The sequence below is a fragment of the Phoxinus phoxinus genome, assembly GCF_949152265.1.
Source record: "Phoxinus phoxinus genome assembly, chromosome: 3".
NCBI classification, from domain to species: domain Eukaryota; kingdom Metazoa; phylum Chordata; class Actinopteri; order Cypriniformes; family Leuciscidae; genus Phoxinus; species Phoxinus phoxinus.
The window spans coordinates 41,539,253-41,566,439 of NC_136878.1; the positions used below are offsets into that span (position 1 = coordinate 41,539,253).

The 27,187-nt window shown below is 37.5% G+C and overlaps 1 protein-coding gene and 1 long non-coding RNA gene across 7 annotated transcripts; both read right to left on the reverse strand.

Annotated features, from left to right (window-relative positions):
- Nucleotides 1-538: 538 nt before the first annotated feature.
- LOC306996227 (peroxisome assembly protein 12-like) lies at nt 539-21,858 on the reverse strand. 4 transcript variants are annotated; one of them, XM_079608523.1, is made up of 6 exons: nt 21,779-21,858; nt 21,530-21,641; nt 19,173-19,280; nt 4,626-4,759; nt 3,162-3,697; nt 539-1,361 (listed from the first exon to the last, which is right to left on the reverse strand). In XM_079608523.1, the coding sequence occupies exons 3-6, from the start codon at nt 19,225-19,227 to the stop codon at nt 971-973; spliced, it is 1,116 nt and encodes a 371-aa protein (XP_079464649.1). In that variant the 5' UTR covers nt 19,228-19,280; nt 21,530-21,641; nt 21,779-21,858; the 3' UTR covers nt 539-970. The 4 variants fall into 4 exon arrangements, with proteins under 4 accessions (XP_079464649.1, XP_079464650.1, XP_079464647.1 ...); XM_079608524.1 differs by lacking the exons at nt 19,173-19,280; nt 21,530-21,641; nt 21,779-21,858 and adding an exon at nt 4,924-4,998; XM_079608522.1 differs by lacking the exons at nt 539-1,361; nt 3,162-3,697; nt 4,626-4,759 and adding an exon at nt 6,401-8,629.
- A 498-nt stretch (nt 21,859-22,356) lies between these two features.
- On the reverse strand, nt 22,357-25,454 carry LOC306995086. Of its 3 annotated transcripts, none has more exons than XR_013796798.1 (7): nt 25,053-25,454; nt 24,875-24,948; nt 24,698-24,770; nt 24,465-24,576; nt 24,297-24,344; nt 23,693-23,829; nt 22,357-22,838 (listed from the first exon to the last, which is right to left on the reverse strand). It is a non-coding gene; the product is annotated as an uncharacterized lncRNA (long non-coding RNA). The 3 variants fall into 3 exon arrangements; XR_013796799.1 differs by having other exon boundaries at nt 22,360-22,838; nt 23,720-23,829; nt 24,255-24,344; XR_013796800.1 differs by having other exon boundaries at nt 22,364-22,838; nt 23,720-23,829; nt 25,053-25,452.
- Nucleotides 25,455-27,187: the final 1,733 nt, after the last annotated feature.

Sequence of the window (27,187 nt, forward strand, 5' to 3'; positions counted from 1 at the left end):
AGTTTTCATTGACTTATTGTGACTACTAAATTTATCTGTGTACGTTTCATTTTTAAAAATGGTTCTTAACCTCGTAACATTTAATAAAAATCATAACTGAACCATCCAGTAAAAACAACGCATCTCTGGTGAACTATTCAGGACTTCTCTAATCATTTAAGGTATATTTACACGATAACAATGCACTAAAAACGTTTTTCCTTTGTTTTTCATATATAGACGACAACGTTGTCAAAATTATCCCCCTTCACACCGATCTGCGAAACCGATTTAAACGCTGAATTATTCTTGCCAGGCCAGTAGTTGGCGGTCACTTTGTAAAGCATCACTACACGCCTATAGACTGAACACGTAATATGCATGCACCATTTTTACAAATTCATGTTTTTGTAGTTTACATGTAATGCAAAACAGTAAAAAAGCACTTTGAAACACGTTTTCAAAAGTTTGTGTTTTCAGGCCCTCAAATGCTGCGTTTGTTGTGTAAACGGCCAAAACGCATAAAGTTTTCCATTTTTAGTTGAAAACGGTGTTGAGTAAATGGCCCAAAAGTCTGCTTAAATCCCACCCTGCTAGCTCATGTTTGTTCATCAGCTTCCACTTGAGTGCAATGCCCACATCTCACAAACCAACCAATGCATTGAACCAAATCTCCTACATAATTTTTTTCTTTTCCTATACATCAATTATGTGTACACCACAATACGGAAGAAAAGATCTATTACTACTTCCTTTGCACTGCGACAGTAAATAAGAGTCAGCAGGGATTATATCTGTACAAATTTAATATTTACACATTTCAGAAATTATTAGTCCATAATAACCACATCATAAAAATGAATTTGACATTTTAGTCTTCCCTGGGATAACAATTAGCAAAACGTTCACTTTAACAATGTGCAATAATTATGTACAATCGGACAGATTAGCATTAAGGCATCTTGAAAAACATGAACCGTATTCGAGCAGTCTATCCGTCGGGTGAGTATATTTTAATGAGGTGCTGCAGTCCTGAAGGGTAGCCGGTGAGGGGACACCTCTGGTTGGCTTTGACATACACATATATACACTTGTAACAAAACACATAGCCTGAAGTGGCGAGGGCAGTGTCATTGGTGCGCACTTTCCTGCAGAGCGGGCAGACTTTGATGTGTGTGAGTGACGTCTCCTGGCTGTGAAGGTGGAGAGGTGGCGGAGGGGTCGGAAGGGAGGTCAAGGACTTAACGGTGCTCTGGTTCTCGGATGAATACCACCACTCCAGGAACTGCAGGAAAAACACTCCCATCGAAAGGCTGGTTGAAAGAGACACAGCCACACCGCCAACTGCTGTAGAGGCCAGACGCTGGCATTTCTCAACAAAGCTGAAAATCAACATACTTTTGTTATGATTTTAGCATCTTTATATTTGAGTAAACCTCGAAAAAATAATGTCACAATGTAATAAGGAAAATCTTGCTGATTCTTTCATCTTTATGGAATTTTTTGCTAGGGCTGGGTAAAAAAAAAAATTTTATTTCTTAAATTGAGATATTAGTTGATATCTCAATTTTAATCTGTTTATTTTTATGAACCAGTTTTGATTATTAAATCCCATTAATTGATATTTTTTTTAGTCTATGCTGTTCTCAGTTGATTAATTAAATGAACAGAAACATTGTAGCGTGCCTCCCATCCAATAAATCGCAATAAGCTTTGTTACTTTTGATATAAAACAAAGTCTCAGATTTCAAATTATATACATATTATCATGAAATTCAAACAATAAATACCGCTTCGGCGCTCTTTAACGTGTAGTGACATCACTGTAGCGCCTCAGTTTAAGCAGCACAAACTGACGGCACATGATCCGCTTTACTAGTTACAGCACGAAATAAACAACTGAACATCAGAAGGTATGTTGAAAGATACAGTACAACTTACTGAAATTAATACATAAATACACCATAATACATATTCAATACTTTTTTTTTTTACTGCTCTCAATATTCAATATACATTTTGAATAAAACTGTTTTTAGGACAGCCACCTTTTAAAAACAAAGTGGAGTATAAACGTAATTATAAAGTTAGTATTATAAATTTATAATTATAAAAATGTCATTGTGTGTTATAATTGTGGTTGTTATAAAAGTGGTTGTATATACAAAAACTCTCCCCGCCATTAAATAAACGGCGTTCCGTGCTTTCACTATTATACAGTAGGGGGCGCTATGATGCATCTTCTGAAAAAGTACAGAATCTCCAAAAATACAGGCGAAAAAGAAATAGAAACGAGCAATAGCATATGTACACAGATGCATGTGTAAAATAGCGCAATCCTCAATATTAAACAGCATATAAATCAAAACTCCCTAATGTTACTGAATGAAATGTCGGGTGTTGATGGTCTATTTTTGATCATCGTTCTGAATCCGATATGGATTGTAGTCTTTGACAAAAACATTTTTGGACAAAATTTTGCTTTCATTTAGTGAAAATTACCCACATTCAAATGTTGATAAAGTATGCATTAAGCTAGAATAAAACTTTTTATTTTTATTAAAGCCGAGGCTCTGTTCTTTCTTTTGATATATAGCATGTTCAGATACTAGAAAATATTCTGGTGGCCATAACATTTTTGTGAAAAAGATAAAAAAATTGGCGGTGTGGTAAGAGTTAATTTTAACCTTTAATATTTTAGGAATGTAGCTACCAACTGATTTCCTGGTTTATTTATAGCATTAGTTAAGAGATTTTTTTTCCTTGAGAAAAATTGCCATGTAATGTGCCTTATACAGGTGAAACTCAAAAAATTAGAATTCAAATTAGAGTTCATTTATTTCAGTAATTCACCTAAAAAAGGTGAAACTAATACATTATATAGATTCATTGACTCAAAGTGCAAAGTGAGATATTTCAAGCCTTTATTTGTTATAACTTTGATGATTATGCCTGACAGCTTATGAAAACCTTCTCACAATATTCTAATTTTGAATTTGGGGTTTTCATAATATATTAGTTTCACCTTTTAAGTTGAATTACTGAAATAAATTAACTTTTGCACAATATTAAACATTTTTCGAGTTTCACCTGTATATATCCAAATTAATCTATATCGAATTGTGAAATTTGTGTCAATATTACCCAGCCAAAATAGAAAAATAAGCACATAATAAACTCACCTTTGGCTGGGGCTCAGTGCCGGGCCTGATGGCTTGAGATCCAGGCTGTGGATGTCATTAGCCGTGAGATATGAGAGTTTAACTCCTGCCAGCCACAGAAGCGGAGAATGTGTCCGTGTTTTGCCAAAAACATACAAAAGCTGTTGGCAAAAGACCCAGCCATCCCAGGCCATGCACACAAAGGGGTACGCAGCTAAAAAAGCCCTGTACAACTTCTGCATGAAGGACTGCGGCAAGCGGATGGAGAAATCGTCTTCGTCTCTCTGTCGAGCCAGGACTTTGTCCAGTTTGGTGTGCAGGTAAGGAAGGAGGGCCAGGAGGAGCAAGGAGCGCCAGTGCTGCCTGCGCAGGAGCCCTAGATGGGCAGCACGTGTCCCGTCTGCTCCTACACGCTTCAGGCCGTAGAAGTTCTCTGAGAATGAGGCGCTGGTGCGGGAAAGGAAATGATGCTGCAATAACATATCCAGGATAGCATAAATCTCATCAAACCTCCTCCATAGAAATCCATAGCGAGCAGGGTTGGATGTAGCAAGGATCTGTGGACAATGGCAGGGTTTTTACATCAGGAGCATTCAATGCCAGCACAGTTAATAATACTGTAAAGTACAGTTTTATACTTTTTTTAAATATATGTAACACATTAAAAGTATTCTTGCAACACTTAGTTAATCAAAAAGGACTATTTTTTTTAACATTTATAGAAAAACTGTAAAAACCTTAATAAATACAATAAATGAAAATACATTTTAGATTTAAATAAATGAGTAAATAAATAATAAATATAATCGTACAGAACTATAATGAGTAGAAACTAGATATTTTCTAAAACATATTTATAATTTTTCCCAGTATAAATTGAGTCTTTATACAAGAAATTATACGCCTATAGATGCATGATATCATGGGTCTGTGGCATCTAAAAGATCGAAAACCCCTGACCTGTGCCAAATTTCACAAAATAAAATGGTTATTTTGTGTTTTAAAATTCAGTTTTGTCTAAAATGCTTCAGGCAGTCCAATCAGACAATGAACAGTTTATAATGCATCTAGTTCATTCTTCACACTGGAAATGAAAGGTCAAGTTGAACGCACTGCATTGTGGGATACAGGTTACAAGCACAGAGTTCTTTATGTTGCAAATCATGGGAAATATAGGTCTTGATATTCAAATGGACTGAATTAAGTCCCAGAACATATAATACTACACTAAAGGTATATATTATACATGTATACAGTACAGAGTATACATATTATATACTGATAGTATTCAATTTAGCCCAAGTTCTTAATGTAAACAACTTGAAAATATGTCGGGTGTTTGAGCACGAGGTAAGGATAAATGTTTAGATGCAACTTCAGATTGACCTAATGCTTTACACCCATCATTCATCATAATGTCAGGTACCAATGTTTGTAAAACGGGTTGCAAATGCAGTACAAGGTGTTTTAAATTCGTAAGCATACCTTGACAGCATGCAGTAATGCAGGTTTGACAGCACCCATCAAAGAGTCCTGCGCTAAAACCTCGAACACAGACGGCCTGTCTTCTTCAGCGGGAGCCGCTGTGGTCAAATGCGCCCCTCGCTCTGCCATCTCACCTGGATGTGAACTTTGACAGGTAAGGCAACAATAATGTGTTCATAAAAAGTGTATTATTTGTCGTTTTAGTAATATTACATCACACAAGACTATTTGGGAAGAAAAATACAGTGCAGAAAAACAATGCACGAATCAACTGTCAATGTGTTTTCCTGTTACTGACTGTCGGTATTCTTCTGCGTGCTCACTGGAGGCTTCTAAGCCAACAAAACAGGTTCATACTGCCATCTACTGTGATGGAGTGAGAGGAGGATGAGGTTTAAAAATGATATTCTATGAAACATTCTGTTCTTTTGGCCACTGGACTCTCAATCTATCAAGAAAACTACTTTAAAAAATGAAATAACGTCAGATCGTAATGTCAAACTTCAAAAACAATGCTTGAAACAATTTCTTTAGTTAACGTGAACTAACAAGGAACTGCACTTCTATAGCATTTATTAATCTTTGTTAATGTTAATTTAAACATTTACTTATACATTATTAAAATCAAATGTATTTGTTAACATTAGTAACATGAACAAACAATGAACAGCTGTATTTCTATGAACTAACATTAAAAAAGATGAATAAATACTGTAACAAATGTATTGCTCATGGTTAGTTGATGTTAGTTAACTAATGTTAACAAATTAATCCTTATTGTAAAGTGTTACCGGAAATATGGGCTCTTTGTAAACCCTAATTTATGTTCATATTTATTTTGGTCCATTAACTCAAAAACAAAGCCATAGGATAAAACAAAAAAGAAATACATAAAAAAATCTGCTAGTTTATACTAAAAAATATTGTTCTTGCAACGTTAACCAGAGAAATAATACTATATATATACACTATAATAAATTATTATAATATTTATAATATTTTCCATTACAAATATTTATGTAATATGCAATAATATATAAAGGCTATATATGATTTATATGTTATTATTATTATAAATAATACACCGCACAACTTGCAGAACTTTAAGGTAGGGTATAATTTTCGGAGAGGCTACCACAGCTTTCCATCTCTTCCAAATGACAGTAGTGGTGTGAAGGCAGCATAAGCTGGTTGTTTTTGGTTCAGGATGGCGGCTGCTTTTTCTGTTGTGGTGCTCGGTGACTGACGGCTGTCTAAATCTGCGTAGCATAAAACGCGCTGATGACGTGTGAGATGTATGAAAATACATATACGTTGACAGGCAGGACACCGTATTATTACATGAGGTCTGAATACAAGGATTGGCAAAACATTTTAAGGTCCCATGCCTTCCACAGACGAGATATATACATATAAATATATTTAGACCACTTAACTTCGAGATTGATTACTATCAGGATGTGAAGAGACTTTCAGCCAGTATAACAAACAATATTTCTGGAACAAATCTCCATGCCTTTAAATGATCTGTTGGTGCAACAGAACTCGTTCAGACGTTTTGTGGAGTCCATGCCTTGACACATCAAGAGTTGTTTAGGCAGAACGAGGGGGACCTACATAATACCGGACCGGTATTAGACATGAAGTTTTCATTTTGTTGCTGATCAGTGTATATGAAGGACTTTAGGCTCTTCAGAGATAGAAGTTGGTGGGCATCTGCTGCACATTGAATAAAATCCCATTCAAATTATTTATTTTCATGTAGAATAAGCAAGCAATTAAATGGACAATAAAAGTCGGATAAAAAGATTCATGAGTTTAATCAATGATTACTTGAAGCAAAAGCTACAATTACATAAAAATTTATTCTTTACAGTATATCTAGCATCTGAATATTCAATGTCACAAGTAATAGAATAGCTAGATGTTTTAAGGCAAGCACAATAAAAACAATCAAGTTAAAAATAAATGTCAGATACATGTTTCTAAAAGCTTCAGCTTCCTGACCTATACATGCAAGAACATTTTGTAAATATTTAAATATGATTAAACATAGTGGAATGATAAAATGTCATAAGAAATTATAAAGAAAGATGATACTTAAGAATAAAACTTCTTAGATATTGTTCTTCTGGAAGGAACTGCTGGGCATGAAGATAAACTTTGTTCACTGTGGCAACATTAGATTACATTTCTTTGCCCTCTCATTTGTTGTGGCTCGCTAGGACAGATTTATATGGAAAAGTTTACCGTGGTTCGTTACTTTATTTTGTATGCCTGCGTAGAGACGATCATTCACTGATGATCTGGCTTCTCTCTAGTGTGGATCATCTCATGCTTTTCCATGCTTCCTAATCGAGAGAATTTCTTGCCACAGTGTGAACATTTGAAAGGTTTCTTTCCACTGTGTGTTAACTGGTGCTGAGCATGTTCAGAAATTGTATAAAACATCTTCCCACACTCAAAACACGTATACGGCTTTATAGAGTTGTGTCTTTTCAGGTGCATATTTAAAACAGCCAGGTACCCAAAACTTTTTCCACACTCAAAACACGAATGACGTTTCTCCTTAGCATGAATTTTCTGGTGGTTCCTCAGGACTGATTCCAAACCAAAACGTTTATCGCAGTGATCACAGTGAAATGGCCTGTCTACAGAATGAGTATGCATATGTAATTTTAGAGTGCTTGCATGTGCGAAACTCTTCCAGCATTGATCACATGTGTGCGGCTTCTCTCCGGTGTGGATTTTCATGTGTGTCTTAAGGTTACTTAATTGTGCATAACTCTTCCCGCACTGATCACATGCGTGCGGCTTCTCTCCGGTGTGGATTCTCATGTGGTTCTTTAGGTTTGATGTGCTAATAAAACCCTTCCCACATTGATCACATGTGTGTGGCTTCTCTCCAGTGTGGTTTGTCATGTGTCTTTTTAGACTTTGTAGGACAGCAAAACTCTTGCCACATTGGTCACATGTGTGCGGCTTCTCTCCAGTGTGAATTAGCATGTGGCTCCTAATTTCTTGCTTTAGTACGAAACTCATCCCACATTGATCACATGTGTGCGGCTTCTCTCCGGTGTGGATTAGCATGTGTCTCTGAAGGTGGTCTTTTCGTGTGTAACTCTTTTCACATTGATCACATGCGTGTGGCTTATATCCAGTGTGGGTTCTCACATGTTGCTCAAGTTCTCTTTTGCGTGCGAAACTCGTCCCACATTGACCACATGTGTGCGGCTTCTCTCTATTGTGGATTCTCATGTGTAACTTAAGGGTTGATTTTAATGAGAAAGTCTTTCGACACTGATCACATGCGTGCGGCTTCTCTCCGGTGTGAATCACCATGTGTATCTTGAGTTGGTCTTTTCGTGCGAAACTCGTCCCGCACAGATCACATGTGTGCGGCTTCTCTCCAGTGTGGATTTTCATGTGTCCCTGAAGGTGTACTTTTTGTGTGAAACTCGTCCCACACTGATCACATGTGTGTGGCTTCTCTCCAGTGTGGATTCTCATGTGTATCCTAAGGTGTGTTTTTTTTGTGAAACTCGTCCCGCACAGATCACATGTGTGTGGCTTCTCTCCAGTGGGGATTCGCATGTGGTCCTTCAGGGATAATGTACTAATAAAACTCTTCCCACATTCATCACATGTGTGCGGCTTCTCTCCAGTGTGGATTCTCTTGTGTTTTTTAACGTATTCTTTGCTTGCGAAACTCTTCCCACATTCATCACATGCGTGTGGCTTCCCTCCAGTGTGGATTTGCATGTGTTGCTCAAGGTTTCTTTTGCAGGTAAACCTCTTCCCACATTGGTGACAGGCAGAAAACTTTTCTGCAGTGTGTTTCTTTATGTGCCTCCTAAGAGCTTTTTTTGGTTTCTGCTTCTCTCCATTATGGACTCCCATGTGAATCTTAAGGTATGTTTTACATGTGAAACTTTTTTTACAATGAGAGCAGTTGAGAGATTTTTTGGCTTTCGTTTTTTCTTTCTTGTTCACGTCCATCAGATCTAAAAAACAATATACAAGCAAAAATCAAAACATAAACAAATACAAATTGAACACAAAAGTTTAGATCTTTATTTTAAAGGGATATTTCACCCAAAACTGAAAATTAGGTCATTAATTACTCACCCTTATGTCGTTTCAAACCTCGAACACTTTCGTTCATCTTCGGAACACAAATAAAGATCTTTTGATGAAATCTTAGAGCTTTCAGTCCCTCCATTGACAGCTACGCAACTACCACTTTGACGCTTTAAAAAGTTCATAAATACTGCATTTTCCAGACTATAAGTCGCATCAATCAAAAAATGCGTCATGAAGAGGAAAAAAACATATATAAGTCGCACTGGACTAGAAGTCAAATTTATTTAGAAATTTGTTTCACAAAATCCAAGACCAAGAACAGCCATTTAATCTGGAAAGGCAAGTTATTCAACTACAGAATAGCACACAGAACAACAGGCTGAATAGGTGTCTGGCATGTTAACGTAACGCATTAACAGATATTCAGCTACACAATAGCATAAAGAACATATACCTGGGAGGCTAATTAGGCTAAATTAACATTAGCCAGCGAGTCCAACAAGTTACCGGTAAGCAAGTTCACCAAGCACCCGCGATTTCATTCCACAACACTGAATCCATTGAATTCTTCCACTGTGTCGCTTCTGAACAACTCCGCCAACTAGAGCGCCCTCTCGCAGCTGTTATGGAAATTTTACATTTAGATGTGTTTCTTTTACTTTTAGATGGGTACAACTTTTATTAACGATGAAGATTCATTTTTACTCATAAGCATTTAAAAGAATATAATCAAAAGCACATTATTAAAGATATAAAATCAAGCTTTTTTAGAAATGCATAAGGTTAGAACAAGCTTGAAGGAACAAAATGTTCACTGTGTCATGTGAAGACTATGTGTGAAAAATATGTGCGCAGCTTTGATCGAACTAAAGATAGACAAGATGTGTGAAAGAGAGCAGCAGCAAAGAACAGGAAACTTTTGCAGACATGACGTTGCTCAGACCAGTTAGAATTTGGGTTGGACATGAGCTAATGAGCTAAGACATCTCCATTTAAGGTAACAAAGGATTTTTACACAGGGTGTGTTAGGGTATATAACCTTGGCGAAAGGGACTAGCCTTCGCCTTCTCATGTCAGATGCTCGCTGCGTGAGAATGCCATGGGCCTTCTCATACTTAGACACTGTCTGTATGTTGAACGCTTATTTCATGCATAAAATAAAATACTTTGTTTAATCTCTTGAGAATCGACTTTGTCTCCTTCATCCAGGTTTTAATATTGAGTAATTTTCCATAGCAAATGGCGACGAGGATGCGATTGCAAAACCGATGATCGTCGTGAGGGGAACAGTTGACTGGCCATCCCGAGAGAACACTCTACGGCTCAATATCCTCAAGCTTGAGGAAAGAGAATTGTTCAACTCCTCACGACGACCTAGGTGGACGCAATTAAAGAACTCACAGACAGTGAGACTCACAAGACGGTGAGAGAAAATTTAAATTATTCACATGGTGGATAAGAAAATTATTTGCGTATTGAATATTTTTTCTAAAAGGGTCAGAGTTTTGGAATAAGCGTTTCCAAACAGGGTTTGAGAATAAGCCTAAAAGTAAGTTCTCAAATGCCATGTGTTAATTCTTCTCTAAAAGGGCCAGAGTTTTGAGAATAGGTCTGATAGAAAATTTCTCAAACACCAGACAAGGTGCTCGTTCGAAATAAGCTGATAGTAAGGTTCGGACATTAGAGGAGGCACTTGTTTGGGAAAGACCTGCATCGACGGAGGCAGGCAATTTTGAAAGTCCTAGATTGACGAATTTAGGCAGGTCGTGGTGGCCACGCTGAGAGGAGAATTAACACAGTAAATATAGTGCGTGGTGACCACGCGGGGGAAAATATTTAAATACGCAAATATAAATACTGTTGATTAAGAAGAAGGAAAGAGGAAAATTTATAGGTAAATATAAAGTAATAAAATAATTAATAAAAATACGCAAATATGGATTAATAAAATTAATTAATATAGGGAAATTGAACAAACAAAATTGTCTAAGTAAAAATGTGTAACGAAAATTCAAAAAAGAAGGATGGAGAACAGGTTGATTTCTCGAAGGGTTCATAAAAAATAATGGACAAAGCAATAGGAATTTGGTATCATGAATATGTGCCGTATTTAAAAGAGCAATATGGGTTCAATGGGGGTTTAAGCGTGTCACATTTGACAAAAACAAAAGCAAAATTGGTCTACTCACGTTGTCAAGAGGAAAGACAAGACACATAGAGAAACGCATTATGCAATCTTAAAAATGACATATCTTTGAAAAATGACGTCTGACATTGTTTCTTCTTCTCCCTATTATGGCATTGTTTTTTTTGTTTGTTTTTGTTTTGTGAGAATAAGATAGGAGGACAGGATGTATCCGGCTCATCTTCCACCTCCTCGCAATCCTAACCAGATTCCAGCAGCCGCAGAAGGACGGGGTCACGCAGTTCCTAACGCACCACACAAAGAACCATACCACCGCTCTGCAGCCCTCCAGAAAATGAAAGTAAAGACTTTGTTCTTGGATGGATTGGACAGTGACATTTCAAAAGCAATTCAAAAGAGCTGTGTCGGATGGCAACTGGCCTCCACAGTAGAAATGAGACAACACGCAAGACATCATGAAAGTGCAGCGAAAAATCAACGCAGCCAAGCAAGACAAAGACCTCATGTTGGCCCTGGTGACAATGCAAGGTGTGTATATGGGCAACAACAACTCCAACCATCACCAAATGAACCAGAGAGGCAATGGCAGAGGAAGAGGCAGAGGACGTGGTCGTGGAAAAGGACGAAACTGTCAACCATTTCAAAAACAACGCAAAGAGCCCTATGATCCAGACAAATGTTTCAAATGTGGACTTAAAGGACATTGGTATAATGATTGCCCACACGGCAAAGGCAGGAATCAGGCGGATTGAAAGGAGGAGGAGGGGGTGAGCGACGGGGTTCCTGTCTCTCCAGCAGATGAGTATAATTTACCTTTATTTTCTGATTATGCTCTATGCAATGAAGACTTGCTTGCTAGGGTTTTCTATAAGACTCATATTTCTTTACCCTTGATAGAAATGACTGTTAATGACGTATCTTTACTATTTCTGCTTGACACGGGAGCTTCCAATTTGGTAATTAAAGCGACAAAGTTTGAAAAACCAGTTCCACTATCTGGGAAGACGACTTCTTCCAGAAGTGCAACTGGTCATGTGGTCATAGAACAATATTCGAAAACACTTGAGTGTTCAATTGAAGGGGAAAAATAAAATAATAATGTGCATTGTTTTTTAATTACTAAGTTATGCCCAGTGAATTTAATGCGAAGGGATTTACTTTGTAAGTAGGGTGTTTTTGTTTACTGTGGTGATCAGGGCTTATCAGCTGACATGAGAATGACGCATGAAACTGAAAGCACAGAGGATTTTTCTCTGTTTGTATATGAATGGCAAATTTCTGACACATGTCTGACCACAAAGCGGCTCATGACAGAGTGTTGCCATCTTCTGAATCTATGAGAGACTCAGATTTACATTGCACTTCTCATGTAAGCACTGATCATGATGATGAATATGCGCAGCAATGATTTAATGTTGACATAGAAATTGTGACGACTGACTATGTGTATTGGACTGACCAATGGTGTGTTTTGAATGTGAAATTGACTGACAAACAGACAGTGTTTTATGACATGGAAAATGCACAAGCCTCATATCGCTGGCCAAACCAGTGAAGGCTGAATGGCGTGACGCGGGTCCTTCATGGCCAGGTGCCATGAACTGACCGACTGGGTCATAATAGATCAAAAAAAAAGAATGATCTGCCAAAATGAAGGTACCAAAAATAGCCATGTCATAAGACACAGAAGTTTGAGAGCAGTCACAGTGTTGGATGAGGAAGTGAAACTGAACAGACTAAGTTTAACACAACTCCCTGTCATAACAGACGGGTTGGAGAGAGTTTCCAAAATGTTTATGGGCTACTGATAAAAAATTATGTAGGTCTGATTGCAGATTGTGAGCCGATTCAAATAAAGACCAAATCCGACTATAGACCAAAAATAAAATGCAGTATCCACTAAAAAGGAAGTGGCAGTTTGTAAGTGCCAGGCTCATACTTCAGGTAGTGATGACGTTTCTAAGGAAAACAGGGTGTCAGAGTTTAGCAGCGAAGGCTGTAGCTCGACTTCCTGTTCAGATAACCATAGCAATACAGCTGAATGAGGAACTAGGTGACAGAAGCGATGAAACAACACGCTTCTGCCTATGATAAAGAGAAATGGAAGAAGGCAGGCCGTGAATATAAAAATGGACAATGGGGCCCCAGAAACAAATGGAGATGTTTACTATTATGCAAAATAACTGATTTACCAAAGTTTTTTCCACAGTGGCAGCAGATTTTTGCAGCAGATGTTTGATTTGTGGTATTAACAATGTGGGCAGGGGTCAGGCAATGAGACAGGGGGGCATCCCAGGCCGCAGAGACCATTCTCAAATGTAATGCTCGATTATATTGAATTATCACAATCTGACAAAAAGAAATACTGCGTAGTGGCAGTCGACATGTTTTCAGAATGGGTAGAAGCCATGCCAACAACAAAGGCAGATTAAAAAAGGAATGGCAAAACTATTCCTACAAGAAATTATCCCACCATGGGAATTTCAAATCCTGAAAAATTATTAAGTGGCAATGGTTCACATTTTGTAAACAGTGCAATTTCAGCAGTTGAAGCATTCCTGGGTACATCCGGAAGCGGGAGGAGCTAACTTACATGAGAATGAGAAAGAGGGGACGCGCACAGCTCTCACCATTTGAGATTCTGTTTGCTCGCCCACCTCAGATGGACTGGGAGGCACGAAATCCTCGAACATTGCCTGACACCACTATTTGTGAGCATGACATGTTGCAATATTGTGTTGAGCTGGATAAGGTGTTCTGTAATATCTCAAAACAGGTCCAGGCAGCAGTTGCAGAGCCAGCTGAGACGGCCCTGCACAGCTTCCGAGGAGAGTTCGTGTTGATAAAGGATCTGAGACGAAAGCATTGGAAGGCGAAAAGGTGACAGGGACCATTCCAGGTTTTGCTGACAACTCAAAATGCGGTGAAAGTCGAGAAGCATCAGCTCATGCGGCTAGCTGCAACGGAAGAAGAATCCCACTCAAAGCTAACGAGTGCCAAACAGAGATCAGACTAACCAGAGACGTGTCATACCGTAGGTTACGAACTTGAAAACCACTGTCACTGGAGAGCAGACGAATCAATAGTAAGAGACGATTGTGCAATTTCAGGAGTGGTCAGAACTGTATCAAGGACTTTGTGGAACTTTAACGGCGTGGGCATTGAAATAACCTGTCTGATCATATCAACTAGACCTGCCCTGAGACCAAAAATACATCGAGAAACGGGACTGATATCGTCCAAACAAGAACATTTTCTCGCCTGACAAGGTTGTAATGTGTGGCAATAGGTCACTAAATCTTATCCTCTTAATTAGTGTGGCTGTAAGCCTAGCACGAGATGATAGCATATAGAGGTGAAAATGACAAAGGGAAAATGGGGTAAGACCATGTATTTTTGTAAGGATCCATGTCAAGGGCAATATGTGTACGGAGGTAATCAGGATGCTATCAGAGAGGGTCTATTGACCAAGGCGGGGTATGTCTCACTTCAGGGTGATTAAATTAGAATATTAGAGTGATGCCAGAGTTTTTGGAATTAGAAGAAATCACTGAAAATTTAGGAGAATTAATAGGGTTAATTCCATGTACTATGTAGAAATTACTGAATGTGAAAATTCTATAGAAATCAAATAATCTCCAAAGAAAGTCAAAAGTCAGAACCCATCAGAACACAGTACTAGAGACTTTGACAATGTATGGGCAGTGAAACCACAATTAGGCGACGTATGTTTATGTAAATTAGGGACCCAACAAGGGGCAATAATGGCTGGTACAGCACACTGTAAAACCACGATAATCATGAATAATAACAAATGTATAACATCTAATGGTACAAATATCACATGTCCAGGTGACGACGATGACCTCGGAGAGACAACAGCTTGAACAGTATGTGCACACCCTTCCTAAGAAATGGATGGGGTGCTGTTATCCAGGACTTTTAGATGTAGGAGGTTTATTTGAAAATATGCAAAATGTTAGGAACCTCTTGTTGTTTTAATTTGACTGACGTCTTTCAAAAAGTATCAGACATAATAGAACACATGAAAATGGCCATAGCCACTCCAGATGAAATGTAATTTTCACTAGATAATTGGTTCTTGGGCCTGCAGGGGTGGACGAAATTGTTAATAAGTACATTTATGCCAATCGGATGTTTGATTTTGATTTTTCTTTTAATGATTCCATGTTTAATGAATTGTATTTCTAGAATCACTGCTAAGGCAGTGACTGCCACAATGGTGAGAATGAGTCCAGGGGAATACACAACAGTGATAAGTAGAGCACCAGAGGACGAAGTTAATGTTAGTGGCTGATGATGATGAGGATTATGAGAACAAGAGCGAACATGAGTTTGACTAGGAAATTAAGTAACCATGGAAAAATTTACCTGTTGTGAATTACTATGATTATGGAAGAGTAAATGTAAAAATGTGTGTATGTTCTTTGAATGAACATATGGGGGATTGTTATGGAAATTTTACATTTAGATGTGTTTCTTTTACTTTTAGATGGGTACAACTTTTATTAACGATGAAGATTCATTTTTACTCATAAGCATTTAAAAGAATATAATCAAAAGCACATTATTAAAGATATAAAATCAAGCTTTTTTAGAAATGCATAAGGTTAGAACAAGCTTGAAGGAACAAAATGTTCACTGTGTCATGTGAAGACTATGTGTGAAAAATATGTGCGCAGCTTTGATCGAACTAAAGATAGACAAGATGTGTGAAAGAGAGCAGCAGCAAAGAACAGGAAACTTTTGCAGACATGACGTTGCTCAGACCAGTTAGAATTTGGGTTGGACATGAGCTAATGAGCTAAGACATCTCCATTTAAGGTAACAAAGGATTTTTACACAGGGTGTGTTAGGGTATATAACCTTGGCGAAAGGGACTAGCCTTCGCCTTCTCATGTCAGATGCTCTCTGCGTGAGAATGCCATGGGCCTTCTCATACTTAGACACTGTCTGTATGTTGAACGCTTATTTCATGCATGAAATAAAATACTTTGTTTAATCTCTTGAGAATCGACTTTGTCTCCTTCATCCAGGTTTTAATATTGAGTAATTTTCCATAACACAGCTGTAGACGGTAATGTTTGCTCTTGGTTCATCTCAGTCAGTATGAATAAATTTTGATATATAAGTCGCACCTGACTATAAGTCGCAGGGCCAGCCAAACTATGAAAAAAAGTGTGACTTATATTCCGGAAAATACGGTAGATCGTAAAACTTATCCATATAAATTGAGTGGTTTAGCCAAGTTTTCTGAAGAGACACGATCACTTTATATGATGAACAGATTGAATGTAGGCTTTTGTTCACATATAAACATTGATATGTGAACATAAACAGAAGCTCAACCGAACCTGCTTGACATGGGAGAACAAACCTCATTGGTTCTTGCAAAAGCTCAAATGTGCCGTGTAACACGAGAATGAACCTCATTGGTTCTCACAGGTCAAGTGAACATACTTGAGCTTCTGTTTACTACAACTGATGTGTGAGTTGATGATGAATGTTTATATGTGAATAAAAGCTTGAATGAAATCGATTCATCATATAACAGATCATATAACCCAAGAGATGACTCCAACTCCTGCGAGGACTTCAGATGAAACAAACTCTGAATCAACATGCCCCTATGCTACATTTTCGAATAATTGTGTTAACAACATGTATACTTCAAATGAGCTCATGTTTCTGCCTTAAATTAATACATTGTTAACTAACTGTGATTTGTATATGCAATCTATTACTTGGACACATGGTCACCTCTGATAACAGATCACTCTAAATTGTAATGTATTGACATATAGTTTCAAAGCAGCTTTACAGAAAATGCATGTATAAAGCGCTATACAAAAAATGTGAATTGAATTTAAATTGAATATAAAGCTATCATGTCTCTTCAGAAAATTTGGACTAAATCACTCAATTTATTTGGATTAGTTTTACGATCTCTTTATGAACTTTTTGAAGCGTAAAGTGGTAGTTGCGTAGCTTTCAATTGAGGGACAGAAAGCTCTCAGATTACATTCAAATATCTTCATTTGTGTTCAGAAAATGAATAAAAGTTTTACAGGTCTTGAACGACATGAGGGTGAGTAAATAATTTTTATTTTTGGGAGAACTATCCCTTTAAAAGTTTGTCATGTTAACAATATCAAATCTGGCTGGTTTGTTATGCAAAAACTGCTGTGCAAGATGAGCATTTTTGAATGAGCATGATTTGCATAATAATGCATTATGATTTGCATTATCAAACAGTTGATGGTAGCCATTAACTTATATATAATGGAAAGTCAATGGGCCATCAACAGTCTGGTTACCAACATTCTTCAAAATATCTTCTTTTGTGTTCAACAGAAGAAAGAAACTCATACAGGGTTGGAACATATGGAGCCCCTAAAGGGACATGGTGGTAGAAAAATTTGGAATGGGAGAAAAAAATAATATTTTGCATTCTATCGGAAATATGCGTGTACCCTCGCAAAGCCTGTTGTGAACTTGGAAAAACACTTCCTGGTAACTGTCCCACTGGCAGTGTTCCAGACAGCTCTGTATATTAACAAGGAGCGGTTTATAGTTTGAACTTGGACTCAAATATAAAGAAATGTGGTCAGTGCTTAACTTCTCACTTGTCTCTCAGCCGCCAGCTCATATAGAGACCAATGTAAGGATGGATTCCTACAAAGACTGAATTCAAGAATTCGAACCTGCAATAAAACAAATAAAACTCAATAATCTGAAGAAGGACAGAGAACACACCACAACTGGCCCAATCTCATCTCTTCCCTCCCATGCTGAGTTCCCGACGACTCCTCACACGATCTCCTTCCCTCAGGACTCATTCAGTCATTCAAATCTCACAAATCTACTGTCTCCAGCTGTTTTATGCGAGGTCAAAATAAATACTTCTGGTGCGAATGGTAAAGGGGTTTCAATACCTGTTCTTCTGATGCGGGAGATGCCCCAATTTGATAACCATCTGTCTTTATCCCCCAAAATCAGACGTGACCACTTGGGGCACGAGAAAAGGTCCAACGAAAGCTGAATAAATATTTGGGTGCTAATGTTTATTGTTCAGGGACTTGGCAAACCACTCAAGGAAGCATCTGTAAACAACATCCAACACTGTTGCTGTGTGTCTCTATTGCCAGGTGTGCTGACTCTTTGAAACTATTTTGATATTGCATTTTGAATTGTGTCTCTATTATATGCTGATCAGTTGTGTATGTATTCTTCTTAATTCTTTTAATTTGATGTTTAATCCTGCCTGGCAAAAATAAATGTTAACCTTGATTTAATCATCATTTCTAGTAGATTAACGTGTAGTCTGGTGTTTCCTCAAATCTCTGTACAGGATAGATCAAACCAAAGGCACTTAGGGTAAAATAGTTGGCACTGCACCCGCTGACTATTACAGAACTGGCTAGTTTGTGTCCGTGAGCTCACATTCGCGACGTGCAGTCTCAAAGCGATACCAGGTCCTTAATGAACGAATAATTGAAATGATGGGATACCCAGAATAATCTATGGTCTAAATTAAATCACAACTAATCTGAGGATCAGCTGGTAAATTAGAAGATTTGTACATACAAGGAGTCACTTAAATTTGGAGTCAGATTCAATAATTCTTTAAAATTTGAATGAATAAAATTCAAGTGATTTTTTCCAGAAGCATCAGGTAAAAGTACCTTCAGTCACGACTCTGGATTACGGTTTTGGGCCAGTGGGAGGAGCGTTCAACAATGTATATATTATAAAGCTCGTTTTGAGGAAAATTGGGTTGTAGCTAGTTGTCTACGTTTCTATGATTGGAAATATGTGTCATTTGTGTATTCACAACGTTTAGCTCACAAGTTATGGATCCAGGAAGTTCGAATCTTGTGAAAATATTGCCAACTTTTACTTTATTAAACTCCTTGAACTAAGCACTGACCGCATTTCTTTATATTTGAGCTCAAGTTCAAAATAAAACCCTATGAACCGCTAAATTGTTTATGTACAGAGCTGTTTGAAACACTGCTAGTGCAGGAAGTATTTGTCTGAGCTCACAACAGGTTTTGCGAGAGAAATATTTTTTTCTCCCGTCCCATTTTTTCCCCACCACCACGTCCCTTTAGGGGCTCCGTAGGAACAAGCTGAGGGTCAGTAAATGATCACAATTTTTTGGAGTGAACTATCCCCCCTCAGATTTACTATGCCCCTCGTGCTACTGATTTTCTGACTAACGTTAGTTAGCCGCTTGGGCTAGCATCACAATAGTCTTCAGCATCATTAATGAGGAGTCAAGAACAGACACCAACCTCTTTCTTCTTCAGTATCATGATGTTTCGTTGTACTGGGTTTTGGATCACTCATTTTCTCACTTTCCTCTCCTTCCAAGTGTGAATTAAGATCACTGTGGGGTAGTTCTGCCAAAAACAAAAAGAGTTTAATTTACATTTACATTTAGTCATTTAGCAGACGCTTTTATCCAAAGCGACTTACAACTGAGGACTACAGCAAGCGAGTCATCGTGAAGAGGCAAAAATAACGCAAGAAGTGCTCAAAATACAAAGTTCAGGCATTGCTCAGAGTAGCATAAGCCAAACAAGGGAGGATTAAAGGACAAGTTCGGTATTTTACACTTAAAGCCCTGTTTAAAGATCGTATCTGATGAAATTGAACGGTTAAGATTAAAATTTGGACACATGCTGCTGTCGCGAGAATTTTAGGTTTATTTCGCTTTTGTGGACCTATTTTGCCAAACGCGTCACACCCGTGATTCTTCCGTTGAGAGCTCCAGCCCAGAAGAAGAAGCGGCGGAGTAATACCGTACCTCACACAGCACATTCAATACAAGTCAATGGAGTTGGACAAAAACTACGATAAAAACCTGTTGGAATGCATCTTTTTCAGCGATTTTTTGGGGATCATATCAGTGAACACCCTTGACCACTCGGTTAGTTTCAAGTCTTTGTAAACGAAAGTTTAATGTGTTTTTAGGAATGAATCTTCCAGTGCACATAGACTGCCATTGTGGGGGTGGGGTGGGGGTCGGGGCAAATAAACTTAAAATTCTCGGGACAGCAGCATGTGTCCAAAGTTTAATCTTAACCGTTCTATTTCATCAGATAATCAGCGATTTTCAGATGAAAGCCTAATTTACATAATCCATGAACCGATAGGTCACTGTGATTTTGCCAAGTAAGACATGTTCCTGGATCAACATGTTTTGTTGATCTTGGAATAACATTCCTGTCCCAAAATTTAGTCCTTACCCCTACCCCTAAATCTAACCCTACCCATAACTTTTCCCTAAAATCAGAGGGAAATAGGTGAATGATGTTGAAGCACTAAGCCTAAACTTGACAAACTGTAAACTTGACTCTCAAATCTGATTGGTTGATCTGAAAGTTGTTCCAGGATCAACAAAGATGTTGATGTTGATCCAGGAACATATGGTACTTGGTGAAATCACGTTCACCGAATTATCAGTTTAGGATTTGTTATTAATTGCCGTTTTCATTTTTATTCAGAGCCAGAAATGTCAACATCAGACCCATCATCATCATCATCATCATCATCACCATCAACACCAGTAGAAACACAGGACAGTTTATGGGAACTTTTTGGTACTCATATCCATCAAACCCAGATGATACACAATGCTACAGCTGATGCCACAGTGGAAGTGAAAAAATACATCAACGATGCGTATTTGCCCAGAACTCATGATCCACTAACTTACTGGAAAGAGAGAGCAGTAATCTTTCCTCATTTGTATGTCCTAGCTAAAAAATATATTTGCATGCCAGCCACAAGTGTCCCTTGTGAGAGGATTTTTTCAAAGGCTGGAGAAATTATCTGTAAAAAAGTAGGCTAAGTCCTTCACAGCTGAGAAAATAATATTTTTTAATACAAATCTCTAAAAAAATAGGCTTGATTTATTTTATTAATATTCATTTTGCAGGACCAAAATAACAGCTTACAATATAAAGCTTCACATATTAGAAAAATACAATAATAAAACATTTTTTTTTTTTATGGCAGATCAACAACACCTGCAAGTGACCACTAGATGTCACCGTTGAGACGGGTGTCGGATTGATTCGAAACAATGGCCAATTTGGTTCAACTGTTTCATTGCTTCACGAAGCCTCGATCTGCCCACCACTACTTAAAAGTTGTCAAGAAGCTGTCCTGGGGTGCGTTTCCCGTACATATAGCTCACTGCGGCGGTGTGAACGCACAGTAAGTAACTACCATAGTACGATGCATCGTTAATGGAGGTACTATCTGCAATTGAAAACGGAGCGGAGCGAAACGCGAGCCGAGGCGAGTCGAGCTGGTACTGGTAATGGAAAAGCCCCAAATTCGCCAATAGTTGGCTAACGATGCTTTCGGGAAACGCACCCCTGCTCGGGTGCTCACATCTGATACAAACATTTCCCTCAAGAAACGTAAAACCATGGAGCGTTTTTCTTGTTTTCATCAAAACATTTAAACCTAATAGGCTAAATTAAGCAATAGGTTAACTTATCACACGTGACGTGAGCAAGAATATTTTCACAGGACCAAAATATTTTTTCGTGATCAGCACGATTGCAAATGTGACATTGATTATAATATACACAACAGTTCAATAAACTGGAAGTGAGTAGGCTATTAAGCGACTTACCTTTTAGACAGGATATTGTCCGTTTTTTCTCTATTTCGCCAGCGAAAATAGTTACATGTAAATTCACTGCTGAGTCTTTGCGCGTGTCTGAGGAACACGAGCTGTTTTCGCTCTGGAATAAATCGGGGTTTTGAATGTTTCAGTAAATGCTTCTCAAACGGAAACTATTGGACCAGTCTTGTTGAGGCTTTTTAGACGGGTCCATTCAATTACGCCCCCCTCTGAACCCGAACCATGAAAATCCCATACCTGAACCTTCACGGTGTTTTTGCACAGTTGTGCAGATCCAACTCATCCCACCTTCCATATACCTACACCTACCCATTTCCACCCCCTGATCCCTAAATCCACCCTAAACCTACCAATCTCCACCCCTTAGATCTGGATCCAACTCCGCCCCCTGGATCTCGTGTAGTGAGGTGCCACTGCAGTTGTGCACAGCAAAAACACCAGTGTACATTTAACTCAATTTGAGTCCCATTTAACACTCCTGAAATGTATATATGACTCCCTCCATTTTGGAGTTAAAATAACACTTTTGAAAGTGTGAAATATATACATTACTCGTGGAGTACATTTGAACACTTACAGTGTTTAAAAATAACACTTTTGAAAGTGTGAAATATATACATTACTCGTGGAGTACATTTGAACACTTACAGTGTTCAAATGTACTCCACGAGTAATGTATATATTTCACACTTTCAAAAGTGTTATTTTAACTCCAAAATGGAGGGAGTCATATATACATTTCAGGAGTGTTAAATGGGACTCAAATTGAGTATAAAAGCAAATAATTTAACCTAACATTGAATGCACATCAAAACAATCCAGAAAGTTAAATTGTAACCTTAGTCTGGGAACATAGTAGAATTCATTTCATTGTAAGGTTAAAAAAAGGCAAAATGCAAACAGTTGTTTTAACAAACTAGTTTTTTTATTAACGAACAAGCCCCTTTACATCATAGGTTAACTTTTAAAATAAATGATGAAGGCACAATAAAGGCATTTCTGTCATCATAATTATGTGAAAGCTGCTCATCAAATTGTCTGTATCTCTGTAATATTTCAAGTCCTGTACATGTCAGTGAATGCAAGTCCTGTGAAGTTGAGTACCTTCGACTTTGCAACAGTACAGCAGTACTTGAGTCAACACAACATTCAGCGGATGAACAACAGTTGCAGGATATGAGTGGATCAGTTGTGTCCAGTTGCTAACAGTAAAGTTCAGTGCATATATAGTTGTTTCACAGAGCAGGAAAGGCCGTGCAGATCCAACTTTATCAAAATATCCTGGAGTGCTGGTTCCCTACACAACACAAAACCAGACCAATTACAATTAATACTTTGTGTTTTTTATAAATACAAGTTTATGGTGGAAAAAGTTAAATCATCTTAGACTTTTGTGACTCAAACAATAAACTATTTTGGTTAGATTAAGACTTGAATTTACTTTTTTTCCAAGTAAATAAAAGACTTAATTCAACAACAAAAAAAAGTAAATTCTGTCAAATTATTCACCCTCATGTTGTTTCAAACCAGTAAGAGTTTTGCTCATCTTCGGAACAATTAATGAAGATATTTTTTATAAAATCTAAGAGATTTCTGTCCCTTCATCAACAGCCTTTTCAACTATAAATTCCAAAGCCACAGAAAGGTATAAAAGAAATCATAAGTAATCCATGTGACTCAAGTTTAACCTCAATTTTTTTTATTACGAAGCAACAAGAGTGCTTTGTTTGCACGAAAAACAAACAAAAAACTCAACTTTATTTACAAATTATTAATCTTCAATGCACGCTTAACATCTGCTCTCACGTCAACAACATGCACGAGTTGTAATGTTCTCATGAACGCATGTTGGAAATTAATATTTTATAAATTAAGTGGTAAATGTTTTATTGCTGCAAACACAGCACTTGCATAGTCAAATTGATATTAAACCACTGGAGTCACATGGAGTACTTTAATGATATACCTTTATACCTTTCTGGGGCTTGAAAGTGGTAGTTGCGTGGACTGTCAATGGAGGGACAGGAAGCTTTCAGATTTCATTGAAAATATCTTCATTTGTATTGTGAAGATGAAAGAAAGTCTTACATGTTTGGAACGAGATGAGGGTAAGTAATTAATGACATAATTTCAATTTTTGGGTGAACTAACCCTTTAGGAATAAATTAAGACACGCACATTACGAAATCTCACTAAATGGTCAGCTGCCGGAAGAATCTTTGTTCCCTTCTGGTGGCTTTGTGATGTTGGGGGCAGGTGATGGGCAGGGATTTCCCAATCAGTTGAGTCTAAAATTAAAAAGCAAGAAAACATCTACCTGTCAAATCATGAAAACAATTGGTTTGAAAATTCATTTTAAGTAAAAAGAAAAGAAAAAAAGAATTAAGAAATCCAAAATTTCCACAAGTTAAAAAATAAATACGACCTCACGTTATGTCAATCACGCTTGCACACTGCCTTCGAAAATTTCATCCGTCATAAAAAAAAATCTAAACGGGTTTGATTTTCTGCGTTTTTCGCATCCGTAACAAGCAGTTTGAATGGTGCTTTGACAATTTTTCTTTGACGAAAAAACACATACGAAAATTTCAGACTCAGTGTGCAATGGCCTTTACTTTTGTAAAGTAATTTGACAAATTCAAAATGAGTGTCATGAAACACAAAAAAATCTAGTTACACCAAATGGCAACAAAAAAATTATTATTTTTTTTACCTTTATGCACATGATTCTCTCATATGTTGTGTTAAATCTTACCTTCACTAGGTACACACCAAGCCTGGTAGGTGCATCATAGAAATGCTCCTAGCAAACACAAATAGCTAAATCAATACATTTAAACATGAAAGCTTATCCAAACATCAACCTAAATTTAATCTGACAAATACATTTTGCATAAATATTGAATCTGAAAGAATTACTTACCCATTTAAAAAAACGTGTTCCTCTAAATAAGGAAATAAAGTGGCAGTTTCCCGTGCGTTGTTGGTCCGAAGTTTGTGGAGTTGAGGTTCTGTTTTCAGTTAAGATAGGTGTGCTGGCAAACGAGAGTAAAAGATAGTTTGAGGATAAATACATTATGATATTTGCACATCACAAATATTGTCATAAAAAATATCATTATGAAATACGTATTGTAAATGAGTTAAAACACTTACTTTGTGTTTTCACTGTTAAATGCAAACTCCGTGTCTGCACTGCGTCACGAGTCAAAGATGTAACGGGCCTAGTCTGTGAGAAAGGTTTAGGCGCGCACATCATATAAATATCGTTATAAAACAATATAATGCCATGAAATAACGTTACATGTTTTAAATTTAGTTAAAAACACTTACTTTCGGAGTTTTCCCTGTTAACGTTACAAGCAATCCTCGTCGTCGTCAGCTCCGTATTGAGACAAAGATGTCGCCTTTGAGAAAAGTTTCGGCTCGGTTAAGCGCGCAGAGCATTTAAATATCGCTATAAATCAATATGTTATAAAAATACATATTGTAGATTAGACAAAACACGTACTTTCGTCGTTTCCCTGTGTAAAAGCAACCTCATCCTGGTCTGCTCCTCATCGCGCGTCGACGAAAATGCCTTTCTGAGAGCGGTTTAGCCGTGCACAGCACATAAATATTGTTATAAAACAATATGATGTAATAAAATGATATAAAATGCATATATAAACACTTAATATGATATTATATCTGCGTTGTCCCTCCTTATATGCCTTGCGGCGCGAGTCAAAGAAAATGGCGTCTTTGAAAAAAGTTTCAGTTCGTTTCGTCGCGCCCGGCGCGTAAATGTCCCGGATGTAACTAATTACACTCTCTCGGTGTTATAGATTTAACTCTACATATTTTCACCAGCCAGAGGGTGCAGTTTACACTAGCAGTGTTAATTCAACACCAGAAAATTAACTCTTTACTCTAGGAGTCCTTAACACCAGGATTTCAACACTGGAGATTTTGCTGGGTATCAAAACTGAATAAACCACTGAGCTTTAATTTCAAAGATATAGAATCTATGTAAGCAATGTTGGAATGAAAATGTTTGTTTTTGTTGCTGAAAATAATTAATTATTTAAACAATAATAAATGTGCCTGAGACACAGAAATACAGTGGACCACAGCCACGAGTCCAAAGAAATTCTGTTACAAATTTAGAAAAATATAACAAAAATTTAGGTTTCTGAATTTTTTTTCTTCTTTTCTTCGGAGAGACATATCCAAAAACTGCCATGGAGTTCCAAAACACCACTTTGTAACATAATGATCAAGAGCTATAAAGATATGCATGTTCCTCATATACTTCAACATTCTTTTGTCCATTTTTAAAATAACTACACACTATTGCATTTTGTTAAATGTGTTTTAAAATGCGTTAAATAAATGGCATCAAACCGTGAATACAAGTTTCAGTGATATAATTAGCTAAATCACACAAAACCTAATTATTAACAAAAACCTTTTACTGTCTCCAAAAAAGCATTATTTTGATCTCCATACATATACAGATACTCTGATGGCCAGTCAGAGACAGCAATCAGTCTCAAAAACATTATTTTACATATGGCCTAGATGTGGCATGGCTGAACAGATATGGGCCAAAAATGATTGCAAAGATGTAAATAATAAGCAGTATGACAAATATATAAGAAAGATGCAAATCAAATAAACAATGCTTTACATTTTTCATACTTTCATGTTCCCACAAGTTAGTGTTTTAGTATGACAAAACCAAGTAAACTAAAAAACCTGTCCCTTCACTGATATGCTTATGATTTAATCTGCACTTGACTATTAATATCTGAAATTATGCCTTATATTACTATTAACCCTGCTTCCTTTTTTACAACAGATTTTGTTTTTCTTACAGATTTATTCAATCATGTGTAAGATTCTGAGGAGCCATGTGCTGATGAGCTGGTTTCTGATGATGACCAATCTGATGATGGGAATTTAGTGAGTGATGCTTTGGTTGCTTCACTTGCAGGCTGGGCTGTACATTTTGGGATCTCTCTTTGTCTGCCCTTTTGACCATATAGGGTGCATCTCCCATTCCTTCCTACATGTCCTACCAGAGAAAGTAATATATTAGACCACTGTTACACCACAATAAAGAATGCGTATCATTCCGTCCCACGGGCAGCTTTGGGGCTCTCTGATCACTGTTTGGTTCATCTTATACCGACCTACAGGCAGAAACTGAAATCAGCAACTAAGGACTGTAAAAAGATGGACTAATGAAGCAGAGCATGATCTACTGGCCTGCTTCGATTGCACTGATTGGGCTGTTTTTGAAGCTGCTACCTCCGATCTGGATGAGCTTACAGAAACTGTAACATCATATATCAGTTTCTGTGAGGATACATGCATTCCTACCAGGACACTCTTATCATTCACTAATGATAAACCATGGTTTACTGGGAAACTCAAACAGCTTCGTCATGCCAAAGAGGATGCTTACAGAAGTGGGGATAAAATCTTGTATAACCAGGCCAGAAACAGACTGACGAAGGAGATCAGAGTTGCTAAAAGAAGCTACTCTGAAAAGCTGAAAAACCAGTTTTCAGCCAACGACCCGGCATCAGTCTGGAGAGGCCTGAGAAACATCACAAACTACAAGACACCATCCCCCCGATCTGTGGACAATCAACAACT

What these genes read in the sequence shown, in the direction of transcription:
- LOC306996227 (XM_079608521.1), bottom strand. Translation starts at nt 19,227, where the DNA reads ATGAGTGATCCAAAACCCAGTACAACGAAACATCATGATACTGAAGAA. An exon ending in TGATACTGAAGAAGAAAGAG is followed by an intron (nt 8,630 to 19,172) that starts GTTGGTGTCTGT and finishes ATTGTTTTTTAG; the next exon opens with ATCTGATGGACGTGAACAAG.